Source organism: Lactuca saligna, chromosome 8 (assembly GCF_052625555.1).
Source record: "Lactuca saligna cultivar CGN05327 chromosome 8, ASM5262555v1, whole genome shotgun sequence".
In the NCBI taxonomy this organism is placed as follows: Eukaryota; Viridiplantae; Streptophyta; class Magnoliopsida; order Asterales; family Asteraceae; genus Lactuca; species Lactuca saligna.
In genome coordinates this window covers 156,004,678-156,025,904 of record NC_136424.1, presented here as the reverse complement: position 1 = coordinate 156,025,904, position 21,227 = coordinate 156,004,678, and the positions used below count along the sequence as shown (strand labels likewise).

General features: G+C 32.8%; 1 protein-coding gene across 1 annotated transcript; it reads right to left on the bottom strand.

The window, feature by feature from the left end:
* Window positions 1-18,545: 18,545 nt before the first annotated feature.
* On the bottom strand, window positions 18,546-20,569 carry LOC145008033 (annexin D4-like). The gene is made up of 6 exons (XM_078966645.1): window positions 20,466-20,569; window positions 20,264-20,341; window positions 20,015-20,190; window positions 19,704-19,925; window positions 19,406-19,621; window positions 18,546-19,318 (listed from the first exon to the last, which is right to left on the bottom strand). Exons 2-6 carry the CDS (start codon window positions 20,337-20,339, stop codon window positions 18,677-18,679), a joined length of 1,332 nt encoding a protein of 443 aa, XP_078822771.1. The 5' UTR covers window positions 20,340-20,341; window positions 20,466-20,569; the 3' UTR covers window positions 18,546-18,676.
* Between the last annotated feature and the right edge of the window lie 658 nt (window positions 20,570-21,227).

Below are 21,227 nucleotides of genomic sequence, written 5' to 3'. Positions count from 1 at the left end.
TTATGATGTTGGTAGAAGCCGTGGCATTCATCCTACACCTCCCAACACTTAAGTGATGTTTGTACAAGCCTCGTTCGAATGGCCAACATCACTTCAGTCTGCAAAACCGAAGTGTATACGTACCATGTGTCGCACGGGCATCTAGAAAGACCGAGCAACTCGTAAATAGCTTAAGCTCTTTTCCTAGAAGGTATTTTTCAACCAACGAGGCTCGAAGGTATCCGGATAGGGTTTCATGCTAAGTGTTAGGTTCTACCCTTGCCCTCTACGCATAACCCTGCATAATCGATCGTAAATCAAGTACAATCATGCAATATTCGAATTATCATAATCAAGATTCATAATATTTATACCCAGAAAATACTGAACAAGATCATAGTCACATAACAATCATTTCATATAGCATATCATAGTGGCAATTAATCGTATCAAGTACCAAGATAGACATATCTACCAAATTTACTAAGCATAAAAATGTCACAAAAGGCAAAACAATGACATATCTTATATTGCACATAGGGGCATAATCAACAATTAATAATATTCTAATTTGACTAATCGAGCCGTTTCCGAAAGGTATTTTTCGACTATGTATAAGGTTTATGAAAAGTCTATCGACACACCTTAATATTCAGCAAACGGACTTCTATTTAGCTTGATCAGCTCGTAATCTTCGTAAACTGTCGAACGGACCTAAACATAATATATATATGCATTTAGGTTATATACTAATACTTCGATTATATATTAATAGTCTAAAGTCTAGTAGTCTTATTATCTTTGATTATAAGCTTTCGTAAGTTGGAAATATATCCTAGACGCTATCATAATTTTGTTTAATTTAAACTCACATTTGACGTCATAAATTTATAGCCAAAACACAGATCTAAGTTAGACTCCTTGTCACGTTTTACTTATAAGTGAAAAAAGTATATTAATCAAATAATTCTTACCGGCATATATATGTTCATAAGATGATCATGATTCTATTATCTATTTATTTAATTTAACTTTTAACACTATGTACAGACTGACATCACTTTGACCACACAAAACAGTAACCAAATTACATGAGATATTACTTTATTTTACTTCATAGTGGATTACATTGTCAAGTTGTAAGTTTCATTAAGGGGCTTAAATAATCAACTCAAATGTTAGCCTCATGTAGATAGTTATGCATGGCCTCAAGAAAACTGTTAGGTTTTGTGCCTCGAGTTGTCACAAAAGCATAACTCTATGTGTAAGCTTCTTAAAATAACCGCATAGCTGTACACACATAATTATATTTATAGTTATTCCAGCATCAAACAAGGTTAAATAGGAAGGAAATTTAGGCTGCAGGTCATAAGCATCGTGCGTATCAAGGCATGTAAGATTATGTCTAATATATAGCACAAACCCAAGGGTTATATGGTTGATACGAGGGTCTTTTGGCAGCACTTTTGGGACAGAAATTTCAAGAGTTTTGCATAAAAAAACTAATACAAGGTATATTGCATCTTCAACTTGTTAGAGCTAGAAAAGGGTTTCATGAAATAGACGTATGGCTATTGAAATTTTAGTAAATTATCGAGGGATCAAGAAACCAAATTGTTGAACAAGAACAAGAAAGGAAGAAACATTCCATATCTTGGTTTAGTAAATTATCTATAATATCTCATACTAACATCGTAACAATCATATTCAATATTAATGAAGTTAAAAAATCAATCAACTTTCTGTTTTCTCACCCTTGTAGGTAAAATAGATATGAAAAATATATAAACTATAAATCACAAAAAGGAGACCGCCCAACCTCATATTGTTGCATGACTTGTGCTTCTTCTCATTGTAGTTTGGTTCCATAAGCAATCTATCAAAATTCAATCTTAGTAAGCACAAGCTAAGTTCAAGTTTAGTTGATTTGTTCATCAAAACACCCCACTTCCATTTCATTTTATTCAAATTATAATGCTCAAATAAGAAAATGCATCAAAGTACAATGCCAGAAGTGGTTAAAAAATAAAATTAATTTGCTATTTTTCAATGATAAATATCCCTCTAATACCCTTCTTTCAAATGTGGCTCCAAAGAATGTAATAACGTTGCTTTTCGTGCTCTGGACTGATTAGGAGAGTAATCGGAATACTGGAAACATAAAAAGACCAGACTTTAGCATAATAAACATGCACATAATCTAGTTTTATTACATGAACAAAAAAAATACAAAATATAGACATTGATGTTGTATTTGTGAATGATTTAAGGAGATTAGGGTATAGATCATGGTGGCGATTGCGGAAGCCTGCAACAGTGGCGGTGTTATGGGCGGCGTATTTTAGGTTTCATGAAAACCGATGAGAGTGGGATGAAAGATAAAGTGGAAATGTTTTATAACTTGTATAGGGGTTAGACCGATTCAATCGGATATCCGTAGTACTTGTAACAACCCAAATTTTTACCAAGAAAATTTTTCGTTTTAATTAATCAAATGATTACATATTCCATAAGTTTTCAAAACATTTGTTTCCAATTCACATTCATTACACCAACGTTGTGTTTTTATGAAATCATCAGAAAGTCCCCAAAACTTCCAAAAGAGAGGTAGAGTACACACCACGTCATCACGCCTTGCTTTTGCCTTTAGGCTCCGAAGTACCTGCAACAATCAACAACCTGTAAGCGAAATGCTTAATGAGTTTCCCAGAGCATACCGCACACAATCACATATCCTGATAGCCATAGAGCTACACACATAACACATAAACCATGCATACATAAAATCTGTAATAGTGCCATGGGCTACCCCACATGGTCTTCACCTAGGACTGCCATGGGCTACCCCACATGGTCTTACATCCAGTGTCATGGGCTACCGCACATGGTCTTTACCTAGGACTGTCATGGACTACCCCACATGGTCTTACATCCAATGCCACGGGCTCCCCTCGGGGTCTTCATACAACATGGAATCTTATAGAAAAGCAAACACAGAGTGTCTAGCACATCTACCATAATCACATAATGAGCCGGCCTTAGTGCCTTAGACCCATAGGTATGGTGAGAAGACTCACCTGATACGAATGCTGAACTAATACTTTTTCGACTGGATATGCCCCACGAGCTGCTCCAACTCACTACCCAAAAGTGACATATAATACCCAGTCATTAACCTTAAAGTCTGCCCTGGTCCACTTCAGTTAGGATCAAGTCAACAATCCATGTTGACCCCAACTCGTCGAGTGCAACTAGTGACTCGCCGAGTTTCCCGGGATAACATCTACTCGCCGAGTTCATCCGGTCTTGACTGATAATCTAAGGTCCACTCGTCGAGTTTCCTTGCTTGCCACTCAACACGTTTATGACCATCAAATCCATTGGGGAAACTCACTTGACTCGCCGAGTTGTTCCTTCAACTCGTCGAGTTCTAGGCAAACTTCATTCGGCTCGCCGAGTTGTTCATCCAACTCGTCGAGTTCATAGCAATATTCATCGGGCTCGCCGAGTTGTTCATCCAACTTGTCGAGTTCATGCCTGTCTTCATATGACTCGCCGAGTCTCCCCCTGATACTCGTCGAGTCCTATCAGTTCTCGAGCCATATAGACCCCTTGGAGCCATGCAATGCTTCCAAATTATAGATCTAGGTTCCTGGGGCATGCTTTTCACGTAAAGTTGCAAACTTTACGTGCATGCAAGGCTTTAAGGCCCCAAAATAGCAAATCTAAGCTTAGAATTGAGTCATACACTTGAGGGGAGGCTCATGCTAGGCTAAAAGGATAACTTTATGATGGGTTTTAGGCATAAGAACGATCCTATATGCTCATACAAACCCTAATGCTTGGATCTAGTTTTCTCGACTGTACATGCAATGAATCCAAGACTAATAAACCCTAGATCTAACATATAATAAACTGAATTAGGGTTTAGAGAAACCTTTGATTATTATATAACAATAACAATCAATTCCTTGCTTGGATTGGCTTCAAAATCTTAGTGCCTCAAGTGTTGCACCTCTAATGGAGTCACAAACACCATATGCAACTTGGATGAAGAGGAGAAGAAAAGAGGCTGCCCAAAAACGACTAGAAACCCTAGAGAATCAGTTGTACTCATTTTTGGGGCCTAAGGGTTCCTTTATATACTTGTGTGAGCTGCTAGGGTTTCAGTCAAAACCCTAATGGACAACTTAAACTCTAAGCAGCCCATGGAACCTTCTGGATAAGGCTATGAACGAAAATATGATGGGCTCCCATCATAATTTCGTTCACCCCTTATTCCTTTAGCATTCCTTAGCCCAATAACTCAATTATCCAATAATTGTAGTCCAATCCCCTGAATTTAATTAATCTCTTTTAGCCACAAAATTAATTATCAATTAATTCTTTGACTAATATTAATTAAACAATATGATTTCTCCTTTAATATATTATTCTCATAATATATTAATAAATCATAATTAAACCTTTCTCTCCTTAATTCATCCTACATATTGCTATGGTGAAGGCAACCCAAAAGGACCATGCTCATAATCGGGTCAAGTACATACCAAAATAGTTATGGACTTAGACACTAATCCAACAGTCTCCCACTTGGATAAGTCTAATAACTATTTTCTGTATGACTTCAGAACCTGATCAGCAATCGTAGCTTTCAAAAGCCGCTGTCAACTCTGATCTTATCAGATAGCGTGTCCTATAGATAAGAGATTATATATTCCTCCATTCTCAAGATATCATATAGACAAAAGACATGAATTTCAATCATTCTCTCTATACTATTTCCCGACTTTCGATTTATGACGACTGATAACATACTACAATTGAACACATCAACTTAGTCCCGGCTTGGCCAAGCGCTTAGGTATCATCACTAAATCATCGTGAGGCCCACAAATATTGCTTTTATCCCACTTTGGATAAAAGGAATGGATAAACTTCGACTCAAATGCTCGCTTGCATTTACTGATCGAATCACACACAACAATAAGTTTTATAACACCAAGTTACTAGTGCGTTTACTTATTATCAATGTGCAACCGACCAACAAATAACAACTCACATGTCTCGGTTTCAAGAATATACAATATTATCGTCTCACTAATCACTCGTGACAAAACCATGAAGTGATCCAAGTGAGCATGGGTTTAATCCAATACTCTAATCTTATTAAAGCACTCATGAACTCTGCAGCAAACTTGTGCCATGTCTAAACACTTCAGACAATCTACAGACAGATTCATGACAGTCTTTATTCATACTTACTTCCAACGTATGACCGACTGTGGATGTTTGAATAAGCTAGTTATTCTGGAAGTCAAAACATGCAAACTGAAACATAACAATAATACTTAATCCTATATGGCCCCAAACTTGTGAGAGTAAATAAAACACTTCTATTTATCCACCATATTGATTACTCATTATTTATCATTTAATGTTTCGAATAATCAACTCATTACTTGAATTACAACAACAATTGTCCCATGCTCCAAGCATGCATACTTTGTTTCCTATGGTCCATGCTTTGTGAAATAGATTAATTGAAAACTTTTCCAATGATGCTCATTTCTCAATTCCTTAATCCTAACTGTTAGTGTAAGAACACAAGGTTCTTGCCACTACTAGAATATGTTAGATTCTAACATTTTATGCAACGATCCTTTCGCAAAATCATAGCACAAAAGTCACCAAGACTTGGCCAATGAAATTACAAAGTACTCTATCGGAAATTGTTACAAGACAATTCTATAGACGTGAAGTCTCACATTCAAAGTGCATTCCTTTGAACATCCTTCTTGCATAAAAGTTTCTAATCTAGACATAGATTCTCAATATCCAACTCCCAATATGGAAACATTTCCAAATTTGCCATATGACAACTCATTCTTAATAGAATCTTATCTATTCATAATAATGTCGATACGGTCCATCCAATACCATACTTCCAACTACTCACAAGCGACCAATCCTCAGCGAACTTTGGATCGTCCTTTGATAGTTGTTTAATTATTTTAGTCAAAACCAATTCTAGTCCTTTTTCCCTCTTAATGCGCTAGACATTTGGAAAATTTTAGAATGGTAAAATATTATAGCATTTGCAATCGATCATATACCCGAAGCGTATGGGACACGATGCATAATGTCTTACATAAAGATATGATACTTTACCAATCTTTTGCCATAATATTTTATGTGTCATGTTCTCACAATTCGAACTATGAAGAGGGATGCCGTAATCATAATCGAAATTTGAGAACACACAATGTATCCTTTGATTGAAAATATTAAAATTTCTCAATCTAAGTTTTAGATTTTGAAGCGAAGTATAATATTCTCTCCCTGAATTATAGCAAAACAACTTTTCAACCCATGCAACTTTGCAAATGGAATCTTTGTTTTTCTATAATTAATATTGCTAACTTGCAATACTCGCCATGATAATCATACAAGCATAACACTTATGCTCCCACTATCATGATTATCGTATAAGCATAACACTTATGCTCCCACTAGCTTTGACATGTATTTAGAAAACAAATGAACTTCCAGAAAACAATGCCTATTGAATTTATGAAATTCATATTTCTAATACCAAATGCTTCGATAAGCCTTTATCTAAGCTTCTTAAACTTATACACCTTTGCCTTAGATAGCTCATATGTGTGTTTAAACAATTCAGAACTTATGTTACTAAGTTCCAAATGTTCAAACTAATTGTCAAATCTCACAATTCGAACTATGGAAAGGGATGTCGTAACCATAATCGAATTTGAGAATACAATTTTTCACAATCGCTATCTTCTTAAAATCTCTCTTAGTGAAATCATTTCCTCACAGTCATTTTCATGAAGGAAGGAATCTTATGACACTTAGATTTTATGGTGTATGAGTTCCTATCCATGTGAATTTGCCAAAACCAAAGTTTGTGACAAATCCAAACTCATATGGACTGAACTTTCTTAATCTTGATTTCTTGCCTTATGGTAGCACGAGTGCCCACCATGTCTTCCAAGTAGTTTAGCAACTTATCCTTACATATCAATGTACTTTCCATTGATCAAGGTGCTTTGTCTTTATGCATTCAAATGAGAACTCATAGAACTCACATGCATAATTAACTCAATTGGAATGGCACAGAAACAAAATAATGTCAACACGATAGGTTGTAAACCTCAAGTCGTGTGCTAGTGATGATCGATAAGGTTTATTCTTGATTTGTTCTTGAAACCTTTCAAGACCATTAAGACTCCCACTGACTCCTTGATATATAAGATTCTCTTGTCAAGAAACATTTGTTGACACAACAAATATTCAAGAGTTAGTGTAGTTCTTATCAAGACAAAACACTTCACATAATTGGTCCTAGTTGGTCTTTGTCTTATCCAAGACAACACAACTTACCAATTTCAAATGTGCAAGAATAAGAAATTTTTTTTCCAAATTCCACATTTGATGAGTGTTATAAACCTACTTAAGACTTGATATTGGAACGAAGTATGATTGACTTCTTGATTTACCCATTTCTACAATTCTCGATTCCTATTCTTAGACATGCAATTGCACTAAGACTCACTTAGAGGATCAATTGAGACATGGTTCTTAATCATTAAACTTATCATAACACACAATAAAAGGTACTCTCCTTTCTTCTTAGAATAGAGAAACTTTTATCTTTCTGCCTACTTGATTCTTCTTTATTCGTTCTACTATTCATTAAAACTCTTTCAATCAACTTAGAATTACACTTAATCTTATAAGTATAATCATATTTACTAAACTTTAGTAAATCATGACGAATATCTTTGTCACTCTTGTGGTGGACTTGATCAACGTACGACCTAGTGTACTCGATCTCCTAGTCCTTCAGTTGACACTTTGTCAAAGAATTAGTCTAAATTTCCCAAATGTGAAAGTTTTTCATTCATCATACAATACACATTGCATGATTCCAAGTTTCTGTCCAATTGAAACTTGGGCGATGAGAAACTCTCCCTATTTGGTAAATTCTCGACATTTCCACAAATAGTACAATTAAGAATCAAATCCATTATTGCTAATAATAAAAACATTCAAACATCAACTTTTCATACATGCCATCGCAAGGATAAGATAAAATCAAAATTCATTTTATTGCGGAAAAAATTTGTCCTTACAATGCAATTAAATTGAAAAACTATGTTATTACATATTTCTTAACAATCTATTCTAACTCCAAGTAGTAGCTCAAGAATCCATTCTTCAAGTAATGCGATCGAAATCCATTTCTTCATGATTAGATTCAGCTCACTTCTTCCCTCAAGCTTCCTCTCTTTTCTTCAATCCTACAAAACATCAAAATGTAATCTTATCACATCATGTATTAAGAATATAGAATAGGAACTCAAAAGAGTTAGATACTGGATTTTACCTGAAGTAAAGCCATACGTCTTGACTCTCCTATCTCTTAGATCTCTCAGGTAGTTAGGGCAGCTTCGTCTCCAATGCCCCTTCTCTTGGCAATAAAAGCAAATGGACTCCTTTGGCACAGCACATCTGACAATCACAAACTTAGTTCTTTCTGGACTTCCAATGTTGCCAGTGTCCATCGAAGTTTGGGAGTTTGATTCACCAGACAAATTTGCTTGACCAGCACGCCAAATCATTGCTGATTCAGCAGCTATAAGAAAATAGGTGAGATTAATGAGGGTAATGTCGTGATCCATCATATATTACTCTCTAACGAACTCACTATATGATTCAGGAAGTGACTAAAGAACCCAGTCAGCAGCCAACTCACTTGAGATCTCGACACCCAACATGTTTAACCTATCAATGTGTGACTTCATCTCTAAGATGTACGCGCACACAGGTTTCCCATCTTCGTGTTTACTTGCCAAAAGGGCTTGAGTGAGCTTGAACTTTTCAAGCCTTTGAACTTGTGGGTTAGGGAGAACAATTAGAGGAGGTGGAGGAAGTGAAGCATGACTTTCATTTCCTTGATCATGCCTCGGAACGTCATCTTCATATGGAAAACTTGTTCCATGGGATTTGGGAAGACCATGATTGTCAGAACTAGACATCTAAAAAACGGGAGAAAGTTCAAGTTAAGTTGATTGAGTCCTTAATAAAACACCCAAATGAGTTATTAAGGCTAGGATCCAACACAATATTCTACAACCTAGAAGAGGGATGTTGTAATCTAGTTGTAGAATATTTGAAGGTAGGTAAATGACGATTTACCAATTTCCACCATGAAAAACAAAAAAGAAGTTTAAGTTTTAAATGAATTGAAACTCCTAGATCTTTTGAGATTCATTGAACTTTTCAATGGCATGTTTAATCTCAATTATGCCCTACTATTTGTGACTGGGATGTCGAGGATCACAAACAAGGTGTGAATAACCATACGAATCACGTGGTGCACCCAATGCTACTATCACCTAATCAATGTGCCGGTTAGCCACACACGCTCTATTGATCTATGATAAGCATCGAGCCACCCTTCGCTACCAATGTCATCCCCAAATTAGTGTGCCGGTTAACCACACACGCTCCACTAACGTTTGAAAAGGGTACGAAGTGTAATTCCATGGGTTAGCATACAATTTCACATTTCGTCTAAAGTAACTATGATTTGGGAATTTGAAAAAGCATTTAGTTACTTTGTACTTCATTATACTTATAATGGAAGGTTTCTGTCCTATCCTACCCGTTCGGCTAACGACCATCCACTAGTCAAGAGTGCGGTGGGTAAGAGTGGATACCCATTCAATCACCATTTTATAGGCAATTTCCTTAAACACCCCTTATATACCAGCTTCGTGAATGAGGCCTACTAACGGTAAGACTGACTGTTTACTCATATATATATAATATTAGACTTTTAATGTTATATATAGTATAGGGTGTATTTTACACTTTTAAAATACTAGGTGGTTTAATTTAGTAAATTATACTTTTAATTTAATTAAATGTAAACCAAAACTTTATGGGTTTATTAAATCACTTTTAATTATACACTTTAATTAATTAACAAAACCATAAGGGTGTGATTTGAACTTTTTTCAAATTACTAGGGTTTTAAAAGTTAACATTTCAAAATTAAACTTTTAATCAACTTTTAAATTCCAAAACTTAAGGGCAAGTTTTGAAACATTTCAAAACATTAAGGATCAAATAGCAAATAATTCAATTAAACAATTAATTTCATAATTATCTATATTTGACCTAATTTTATTTTAGTCATTAGATAATTACCAAGTAACTTTAAATAATCCATATTTATCACATAAACAACCAATATTTAAAAGATTTGAAATTATCTATTGTTTTGGCAAGGATAATCACTAATTTAAGATAAAAATCGGATTTTAACTTCAAAAAACAAATTAGACATTAAATCCAAGTCAAAACAGCAGTTAAATCCCGAAATACCCTCTGTCTGACGCTCGAACTCGCCGAGTCAGCTCTGAACTCGCCGAGTCCGGATACTGACTTGCCGAGTTGAGTCGGGTAGAGGCCAAAAACTCGAATTTTAGTAGACAAAACAGTTAAGCATCACATACAACTGAAACCAATCAAGGATCTGATACCACTGATGGGTTTTAGGCATAAGAACGATCCTATATGCTCATACAAACCCTAATGCTTGAATCTAGGTTTCTCTATTGTACATGCAATGAATCCAAGACTAATAAACCCTAGATCTAACATATAATAAACTGAATTAGGGTTTAGAGAATTACCTTTGATTGTTATATAGCAATAACAATCAATTCCTTGCTTGGATTGGCTTCAAAAGCTTAGTGCCTCAAGTGTTGCACCTCTAATGGAGTCACAAACACCATATGCAACTTGGATGAAGAGGAGAAGAAAAGAGGTTGCCCAAAAACGACTAGAAACCCTAGAGAATCAGTTGTACTCGTTTTTGGGGCCTAAGGGGTCCTTTATATACTTGTGTGAGCTGCTAGGGTTTCAGTCAAAACCCTAATGGACAGCTTAAACTCTAAGCAGCCCATGGAACCTTCTGGATAAGGCTATGAACGAAAATATGATGGGCTCCCATCATAATTTCGTTCACCCCTTATTCCTTTAGCATTCCTTAGCCCAATAACTCAATTATCCAATAATTGCAGTCCAGTCCCCTGAATTTAATTAATCTCTTTTAGCCACAAAATTAATTATCAATTAATTCTTTGACTAATATTAATTAAACAATATGATTTCTCCTTTAATATATTATTCTCATAATATATTAATAAATCATAATTAAACCTTTCTCTCCTTAATTCATCCTACATATTGCTATGGTGAAGGCAACCCAAAAGGACCATGCTCATAATCGGGTCAAGTACATACCAAAATAGTTATGAACTTAGACACTAATCCAACACTTTATGCATCTCAAAGTCAAAAGGAGTCCAGATCTGAAGTTACAGCTTCAGATCTTGGCTTAAACACAAAAGCCCTTTCCTAGAATCCATGCACAAAAGGGGTTTTAGAAGGAATGAGTCAAGGAACAGCTTAATACCTTTAGAGAGTGCTCCACAGAGGTAAATCTTGAATCCCCACGAGTCCTTTGCTTCTTCTAACAAGTGCTTCCTTCACCAAATCTCTTCTTCAAGCTTAAACCACCAAGAAACACACTCACACTCGAATCAAGGTTTTTGGGAGGAAAGGAACTATAAAGGGAAGGCTAAAGGAGGCTTATGACCCTTTAAATAGGGTGCAAGGCCCCGAAGTTTAGGGTTTCATTTGCCAGCATCTACTCGTCGAGTCCCATAGCGAACTCGGCGAGTAGATCATTAAACCTCATGGGCAAACCCACTACTACTCGACGAGTAGGGAGGCCAACTCGTCGAGTAGGTTCTAAAAGACAAACCAAAATATTGATATTGATACCTGAGGATCAGAGCGTTACAGTACTTGGTCAAACTTTGTCCAATTCAAAATTTTATCATTTTATTTGGCTATTTCACATACTGACCGAGTCATGATTTTTTAAATCATAAAGTTATTATACATATTGTATAAGATGTTGTACCTTTTAGAATTCATCATTTTGGGGTAAATGCTTTGTAAGGTATATATATATATATATATATATATATATATATATATATATATATATATATATATATGGTTGTTATGTACCTAATATTAGGTATAGAAACATAAAAAATTACATAGTTTTAACAAAATGCAATTAAATCCCTCTACTATCTTTCTTTTATCCTCTATTAGACTAGATTATGAGATTTGTATATATTTTTATGAAGTTTAAAATATTTAATTTTACACCACTAACCTTGTATAAGAATAGATTATCAACTATCTATAAGCTTCATATTCAAATTTAATATATAAAACTATAGTGAAAGATTGAAATTGTTCATTGAAAACCCAACAAATTTTTTCTCATAACACATCAAAAAGAACCATGCAAGTATACATATGGTAGGTGTCAAATAAAGTTATAAAGCGTAGTAGAAGTCTAATAAAAACAAAGCATTCGAAATACATAGATGTTAGGGAAAAATTATGAAATCAGAAATAATATGAGCTCAAAAGCAATAGGAAGAAGCTAACAATAAAAAAAATTATATTTTTTTTAATAAAAATGAAGTCAATTTTGATGGTTCTATGTCTAATATTACATACATGACAGCCACATATTCACTTTTCCCATATATATATATATATATATATATATATATATATATATATATATATATATATATACTTTTCCCATATATATATATATATATATATATATATATATATATATATATATATATATATCTATATATATATATATATATATATATATATATATACTAATAAAAGAGTAGCTCTTTTGCCATGTATCACCATATTAGACATTTTTCATTTTAAATTTATTAGACCTCCTCATTAATGTGATTCTATTTTAAATTTTAAATTATTGTTTTCATTAATTCACAAATAAAAAATATCTAATATATATTAAAAATTAATTTTATATATTTATTTGAATCAATGATTATAATTTCACATAACTAATAAAAAATATCTCTTAAATTAATAATTTATTTAAAAAAACTTATTAATAACTTTTAGTTTTTACTATAAAAGTTTGATTAATTTTATAATCGTGGTTCCCACGGGTTATATATATATATATATATATATATATATATATATATATATATATATATATATATATATATATATATTGTGTGTGCATGTATGATTGATTATGGACCAATCATTTTAGTTATTTTAAGAAAATAATTAATACATATTAAATGCTGAAGATGTAATTAATATCCATTATACCTTCAACTTGTAATATACATTAATTACTTTCTTAAAATAACTAAAACGATTGGTCCAGAATCAATCATACATGCACATAATAGATAGTGAAAACAAAATAACCTAACTATATATATATATATATATATATATATATATATATATATATATATATATATATATATATATATATATATATATATATAAACTCATATGTTAAGAATATAAAACTATTAATTTGTTTAACACTGGTCTCTTAAATTAAAAATTGACATATCTATATATGTTTATGAAATTTAATCCAGATATAAATATAATTGAGTATGAAATATGTCTCAGATTCGTGTGTGTGTGTATATATATATATATATATATATATATATATATATATATATATATATATATATATATATATATATATATATTTTGTTATATAATTTTAATTATATAACATATATGCCTTGTGTTTATATGATTGTCACACATTATATATTTTACAAAAACTGTAACTAATTACATTTTCAATTGTTATAAAAATATGTTTCTTTATATATTAATATATGCACGAATTTTAAAAATTACATTATTACAGTCGTCTTAATTTAAAATAACCCAACTTGATTCTTACCATCATTTCATGATATTCAAAGTATACACGGAGATGGAGTTCTTATACCCAAATTTATGTTTAAGCAATAATCATCTAGTATCATTACAGTTAGAATGAACTTACTTGTCCTTCTGAAGATACACTAAAACTCAGTAATTCGGATTAACATGAGATTCACGGTTAAACAGACGGTTATAATTTTAGCCCTAAATTTCGGGTTGTCACAGAAAAGGACTTTAAGTTGTAAATGAATTGAAATTCCTAGATTCTAACCAGAGAAGAAATACAAAAGAAGAGAAAATAGAATCTCCTTTTTTACATACTTTGTATAATAAACTCTTTATCCCCTCTATAAAAATCAAATAGATGGTGTTTTAAAGAACGAGATGGAGAATATGTATTATTATCTAGACTCTTAATGAATATGTATTCATATCAATTAATGTCTCATATCAATTAACCGGTAGAATAAAGAGTCATAATGAGGAATAATGTAAAAGGTTTAGTTACTTTATAAATATCATTATAACGAGGATTAATACTAGGACTTGAATTCCTCATTATAAATATAATGATATTTATGAGCTGCGTCACTATCGATTAATACCAGCACTTGAATTCCTCCAATGTCGCCTGTAACCTTCATCGTTTGTGGTGGAGTGAGACCATTGACGGAGTTTAGTGATACCTCAACCAAGTTGTGTTGAGCATGATCCTGTTTGCCCTCCTCGTTTTCTCGTCCTCATCTATGATGAATACTTGTAAAGTTTAGCTTGGGAAACGGTGCCCAGGTCTAAACTTACCATCATAATGAAAACACAGCCCTTTTGACATTTTTTCTGCAAATTCAACTTTTGTTAACCATTTGAATGATCATATTAAGCTTGTGAAGCCGATGCTGCTGATTTTGCTGTTCAAGATCACTGCTACTGTGTTGCTTGAGGTAGAACTTGACCGGTTTGACATGTTGTTGGGAAACTGAGTCGTCCCACTACCTGTCTCGGGTACTCCCACCAAGAACTTGTTCTCGTCCACCATAACTGCGATTTTCATGGCTCTAGTTAGATTTTCGGGTTGTAAAATCCGAACATCATATCGTATCTCAAGCTTCAGTCTGTTAATAAACGTGCCTTCTAATATCCTTTTTGTTAATTCCCCCAGTTGGCAGACCATGCTTTCGAATTGCCTTACAGAGTTGCATACCTCTCCTTCATGTTGAATGGCTAGAAATTGTTCATACAAGCTTCCTTCTCCTGCTGGCCGAAACCATTCGCGTAGGCATTCTTTTAATCCGTTCCAAGAACAAAACAGGCACCAACAATACTATGATAATGTTGTTCCATACAAACAAATGGTTGCCGCCCTCAGTTGGTCCCCAATGATCTGGATTTTGAAAAATCTCTCCACCTTGTAAATCCATTTTCCCCCTTGAAAGTTGGAGCCTTGAGTTCACGAAAATCAGTGGCTGAATTTCCTCCTCTATGAACCTTGTCGTCTTTTGGGTTCCTTTTAAACGACCCGAACTCAAGATCAAACTCGCCGCCACTCTTGCTGGATTTCTTGTCCTCCGACTGTCACAACTAGATGATTAATGGTCAAGAATAATTCTGAAAACTGTTGTGTATTCACTTTTCTGGTGAGTGTCGCCTCCTTGATGTTGGGATGTTGGCGACATCCAACTCTACGCGAACGATCCCATAGGTGTTAGATCGAAGTGTTGGATCGAATACCTACCAACATGGATAAACTTTCCTAATTTCCTAATGTAACCAGAAGTATCTTTCCTAATCAATAAACTTTCCTTATTTCTTTAATATAAGTAAGATACATTTCCTAATCTAAATAAATTTTCCTAAATACTCCATCTAATGACGCCTTTGATAGACGGTACCAAACGGTGGGATATATCAAATACGGGTGTTTTCATTCACACCTAAAACCACTATTAAAAAAAAATCAAAACCACTTTGTTTTCATAATTCTAACCAAACCGTTAACCCATCATAATATAAACAAATTTTACATTAATGATCCCTTATGTTTTACAATGTTTTTTATTTTTGTTTTTAGAATATTTATAATCCATCATATATTAACAAACTTTACCTATATGGTACTTTATTTTACATTATTTTTTATTCTAATCCTATATATTATTTAATATAAATAAACAACATGTACGGCATATTTGTATTAATATAAAATATAATATATATATATATATATATATATATATATATATATATATATATATATATATATATATATATATATATATAATATTAATATAAACATATTATTTTTCATGAGTGTCGGGTAGTAAAATGGAATTCTTTAATCATTTTAATTTTTAACTTTCCATACCTAACCATCTTTCAAATTAACTACAAAGTGTATATATATATATATATATATATATATATATATATATATATATATATATATATATATATATATATATATATATATATATATATATATATATATATATATATATATATATATATATATATGGGGCAGGATAATTTAAGATCAATTGTAAGGTCAGTTAAAAACGGTATCTTGTAAGTTTCATAGGCTAGTTCATCCTGTCAAAATAAGGTCAGTTAAAGACGGTATCTTGTAAGTTTCATAGGTAGTTCATCTTGTCAAAGTAAATATAAATAAAATCTCAAAATTGACGGTATTCAATAAGATTCATTTAACCATAAATAAACACATAAATGTACATGCTACAAATGACCAACCATTAATTTGCAATGGACACACTTCAAAAATGATTAAAACAAATAAATGTATCTGTTATTCTGGAATATCGGACTCAACTCCAGAATAGGTTGTCAATTTTTAAAAAGATAAAAAAAAATAGTTATTATTGTTAGAGTACTCAATTTCTCTAAAATCAATGGGTCTCCGTAAATAAATTAACAAAATAAAATATAAAAATAAATTATTGAAATTAAAAAATAAAAAATAAATGAGTAAGGGAAAAATATTATTTTTATGTATGTTAGCAGCGAAATATCTAATAAATTAAAGTTTAATAGATTATTTAAATTAAAAAAAAAAAAAAAAAGTTAGAGTCAATCATATAAATTAATTATTTCAAACCATAAGAGCGTTCATGTAATCTACTCTTAATATATGAGGTCAATGGTAATAAAATAAAATAACATTAAATAATATTATAAAAGATTAATATTGTAATTACAATAAATAAATTAAAGAAATTGAAAATATGGAACAACAAGTTTTGAATTGGTTATATAATAAACTAAATTGTAAAGATCAGTTTTGTAATTATAATATTAATTTTTTATTTACAGAAAAAATAACTAAAATATTAAACAACAGATTTTGAATTGGTTAAATTATAAAGTAAATTGTAAAGGATCGGTTTTATAATTATAGTAAATTAAAGGGAGAAGATTTGAAAATGTAAAAAAAAATCAATTTGAATCAAAATGAAAAGGTGACGTGATATTAAATAGTCAGTAAATGTCATATCATGGTTTTGAAAAGGTTTTTCGAGTGCGGGTGCTGATACTCTAATAGAATCCCCCATCAAATACCTACTTTCTTCAATAAACTTTGATTAAAATTTTGACATCAATATACAACCTTATCAAGGCTTTACTATGACTGTCGGTTAGGCCTCACACCATTTGCCATGTCAAGTTTTTGTCTTATTGTCTACAACAATGATTTAAAATGTTTAGTAGTTGGTACTTGTTAGAATCCAGTCATTTGAGCCCTAATGAGAAATTGACTGATAGATTAATGTTAGAATTAAATGATGATAAACAATGTTAAAATTAGGTAATAAATCAAATTTTTAGTGTTGCATATTGGTCCTTATTTTCTACATAGCTTTCACATAACTTGATCCCACATTTTAGTTTGCATTTTTCACTACAATAATCATACCTCATGCTTTGTTAAGTAAATGTCAAACCGGGAACATTCCCTTCCTACCTAGAGTATGTGTCATCGTTTGTTATATTAATCAAAGCATCAGAATTCCATTCACAATTGTATGGTGATTGTCTTTTAAGGTCAATTTTTGAAACATGAACTCTTGGTTAAGATTAAAACCATATAGCATGAAGAAATTCGGTACTAAACAAAGCAACCTTGAAGTGTGGATGAATTTTGTTATTTTAAAAATTGACCAAAATACCCAAAGGGTATATGTTGACCTATGTTAACATTTCACATGATAACAGTGACAAGGAGAGTAGCAGATGAAGTTAGGATGACAGAAGATGAAAAACTGTGTGAAATAGTAATGTACTTCGAGTTTTACTATGTTCATTTGTATGCTTACTGATTTTTAATTAAAAGTATATTCAAGCAAAAAATAGTAGGGTACTCTTATGCTGCCTTGTAGCATGTGCCTAGTATTGGAATAGTCCAAGCAGTTGCCTAGTTAGGATATTGCTTGATATTTGGATGCTATATCTTTCAGGGTAAATATATAGAAGATATAAAAAATATTTGGAGGTTATTATTTCAACTAAATTATATTAAATGGGGTAAATATATAGAAGATATAAAAAATATTTGGAGGTTATTGTTTCAACTAAATTATACTAAAATATATATTTGATAAAAAGTTTTTACTAAATAATATTAAACTATATTTAGAGATTGTTTCAACTAAATTAGAAAAAAAAAATTAAAAAAAAAAAAGGATTAACTATGAGCTTCCGATACCTTTGACAAAGTATATATAAATACAAAAAAGAAGATAAACAAAATCATCTGTTCATCATCATCATCAGCATCATCATCATTACATCTTATCCTTCATCTTCTCCTCCTCCTCCTTCTTCTTCTCCTCCCTCCTCCTCCTCCTCCTCCTCCTCCTTCTTCTTCTTCTTCTTCTTCTTCTTCTTCTTCTCCCGCTTCTTCTTCTCCTTCTCCTCCTCCTCCTCCTCCTCCTCCTCCTCCTTCTCCTCCTCCCTCTTGTTCTTCTTCTCCTCCCTCCTCCTCCTCCTCCTCCTCCTCCTTCTTCTTCTTCTTCTTCTTCTCCCGCTTCTTCTTCTCCTTCTCCTCCTCCCTCTTGTTCTTCTTCTCCTCCTCCTCCCTCTTGTTCTTCTCCTCCTCCTCCCTCTTGTTCTTCTTCTCCTCCTCCTCCCTCTCCTTCTCCTTCTCATCAACTTCCAACCTTCGAAACAAATCTGACAGGAAGTGCTTATAGTGTCCTTTCGTTGAATCGCCAATCACGTCAATCAATTTTTTCCCTTTACGAGTGAAATATGCTTCTTTTATCGATTTCAGATCTTTGCCTCGCGTGACAATCACCCGCATGAGCGCGTCTTTGTCATGAAAATCATGCTCTTTAGCTTCTAAAGAGGTATCAAGAACCTCAGTGAAGTAGGATATGGGATCAAGTAAACACTGAAAAATAACGCGCAGGAGTTTGTGTTTCTGAAGCATCTCCACATGCTTCAAAATAAAATAATATAAAGATTAAATACTACATATTTGAATTCTATGTTTCTAACTCAATTATCAAAGTTGTTGCAAACTTACATCGTAGATAGATATTCCACCCGACTTTGTTTTGAAGTGCTTGAGCACAGATTGTAGGTGGGTTATAGGTTCCCTCGCTATCATGGTCGCTACATACATACCATCAGTGCCGTGATCATCAGTCAATATCTGATGAAGTAGAGCCGCATCCTTTTTAGCTTGTTCTTCGTTTGTATGATAAAGCCAACGTTCTCCCCATAACATAATTTCAATCACCTGTTTATTCATAAAACTTGAGAGTACTCTACCGACTATTTAAGAAACTTAATTGTAACAAGGTACATCTGTTTGACATCACCTTTATTTCAAGCTTGGTGAAAGAAGGCGATTTTATATGCTCATGTACCCTTTCCCCATAAATGAACTCATAGGCTTTTTGAACCTTTTCCAGATCCTTGAATACCCTGGTGCAGAGAACCTCGATGAAAACATGTTTGGGCACACAACCTTCATGGAGTGCAGATCTCATCAAGCGGGCATCCCTGATATAAGGATGTTCTGTCCACATTTTTATGGCCCTCTGTAAAAGATAGATGAAAAAACAAATAAATAAAAACACATTGTATGTAAATAAAAAACACAAAAAGCAAGTGAATGAGAACGACTGACGTGAAGATACAGAAAAGAAGATCGCATGGACTCCAAGTGTTGGCCCCCCAACCTCTCGTAATACCGGAGGTCTCCTTCCTCGATAAAGCGTGGAATTGAACCCTTAAATGCTTCGACGGCCTCTTTATCCAAGTTTCCAAACAAATGCACCAAGGTTTTTTCCTCTACTCCTGATCCTGTTATAGATTAATTATTAGTAATACATTAAAACGAGACTGAATACCATCACAATGAATGGCGAAACCAAACCTGAACAAGCCACTTTAATCCCTGAATGCAGCTGCTCAAAACTAATCTTTCCAGGTCCGTCCACAGATCTTGCCATTGCTGAGAGATAGAGAGAAGTAAGAATGGAATGTAGTGGAATGATTAAACAACAAGTCTCTTCGATGTATTAGCTTAGTTATCAACTCAAAATCAATCACAATTACAATTCAGACATCAAATTTACCTGCGAAGGAAGTGGGAAAAGTTCCTAATTTCACGAGTCAAGCGGCGGCTGCTGTGTGCAAATTGAATAACCCTAAGTCAAACAAACAAATTTCTCAAATATTATCAAATTATTCTTTTTAGAATACTTAAAACTACATTTTACGGCTTAATTTTTCATTTTCTTACAAATTTGTTTTCTAGTTTTATTATCTTGCAAGTTTGGCCCTCCTTCCATGTACAATTTTTTTTTTTTTTTTGTATGTTTTTACCTATAATTAAACTCTCATCCTCCTACAGCAGTGTCGTCTTTTTTTTTTTTTTCGCAACAATAAAAAAAACTCAAAGAAACCAAAATAGTAGTGTTCCTTTATTGTCACATCTATCTCCACTATCGATCCAATGACATAGTATGACAATCTCAAATCCAGTCAATTGTCAATTTATGTTTTTATTCTAACTAGGAAGAAACCCGAGCTTCGCCCTGGGATGTTTTTTTTGCGTTTTTATGTAAAAATATAAAAGTTTTGACTGTAAGGATCAAGAGTGTCAAAGTGGTTAAAAAATTGTGGCAAAAACCTAAATGTTTTTTTGTGTATTTCGTGCCAAAATGTATAATTTTTTTTACAATAAGGACTAAAAGTGTCAAATTTGCTAAAAATTTGTGGCAAAAATCTAAAGGTTTTTTGTGTTTTTTTTACAAAAGCTTTGCCCGAAGCATCATTCAATAGAATACTACATGGATTAGGAATGATGGAAGTTGAGTCAGTTCCGAAATTACATT

What these genes read in the sequence shown, in the direction of transcription:
- LOC145008033 (XM_078966645.1), bottom strand. Translation starts at nt 20,339, where the DNA reads ATGGCAAGATCTGTGGACGGACCTGGAAAGATTAGTTTTGAGCAGCTG. An exon ending in CTTCTTTTCTGTATCTTCAC is followed by an intron (nt 19,926 to 20,014) that starts GTCAGTCGTTCT and finishes TATCTTTTACAG; the next exon opens with AGGGCCATAAAAATGTGGAC. An exon ending in TCACCAAGCTTGAAATAAAG is followed by an intron (nt 19,622 to 19,703) that starts GTGATGTCAAAC and finishes ATGAATAAACAG; the next exon opens with GTGATTGAAATTATGTTATG.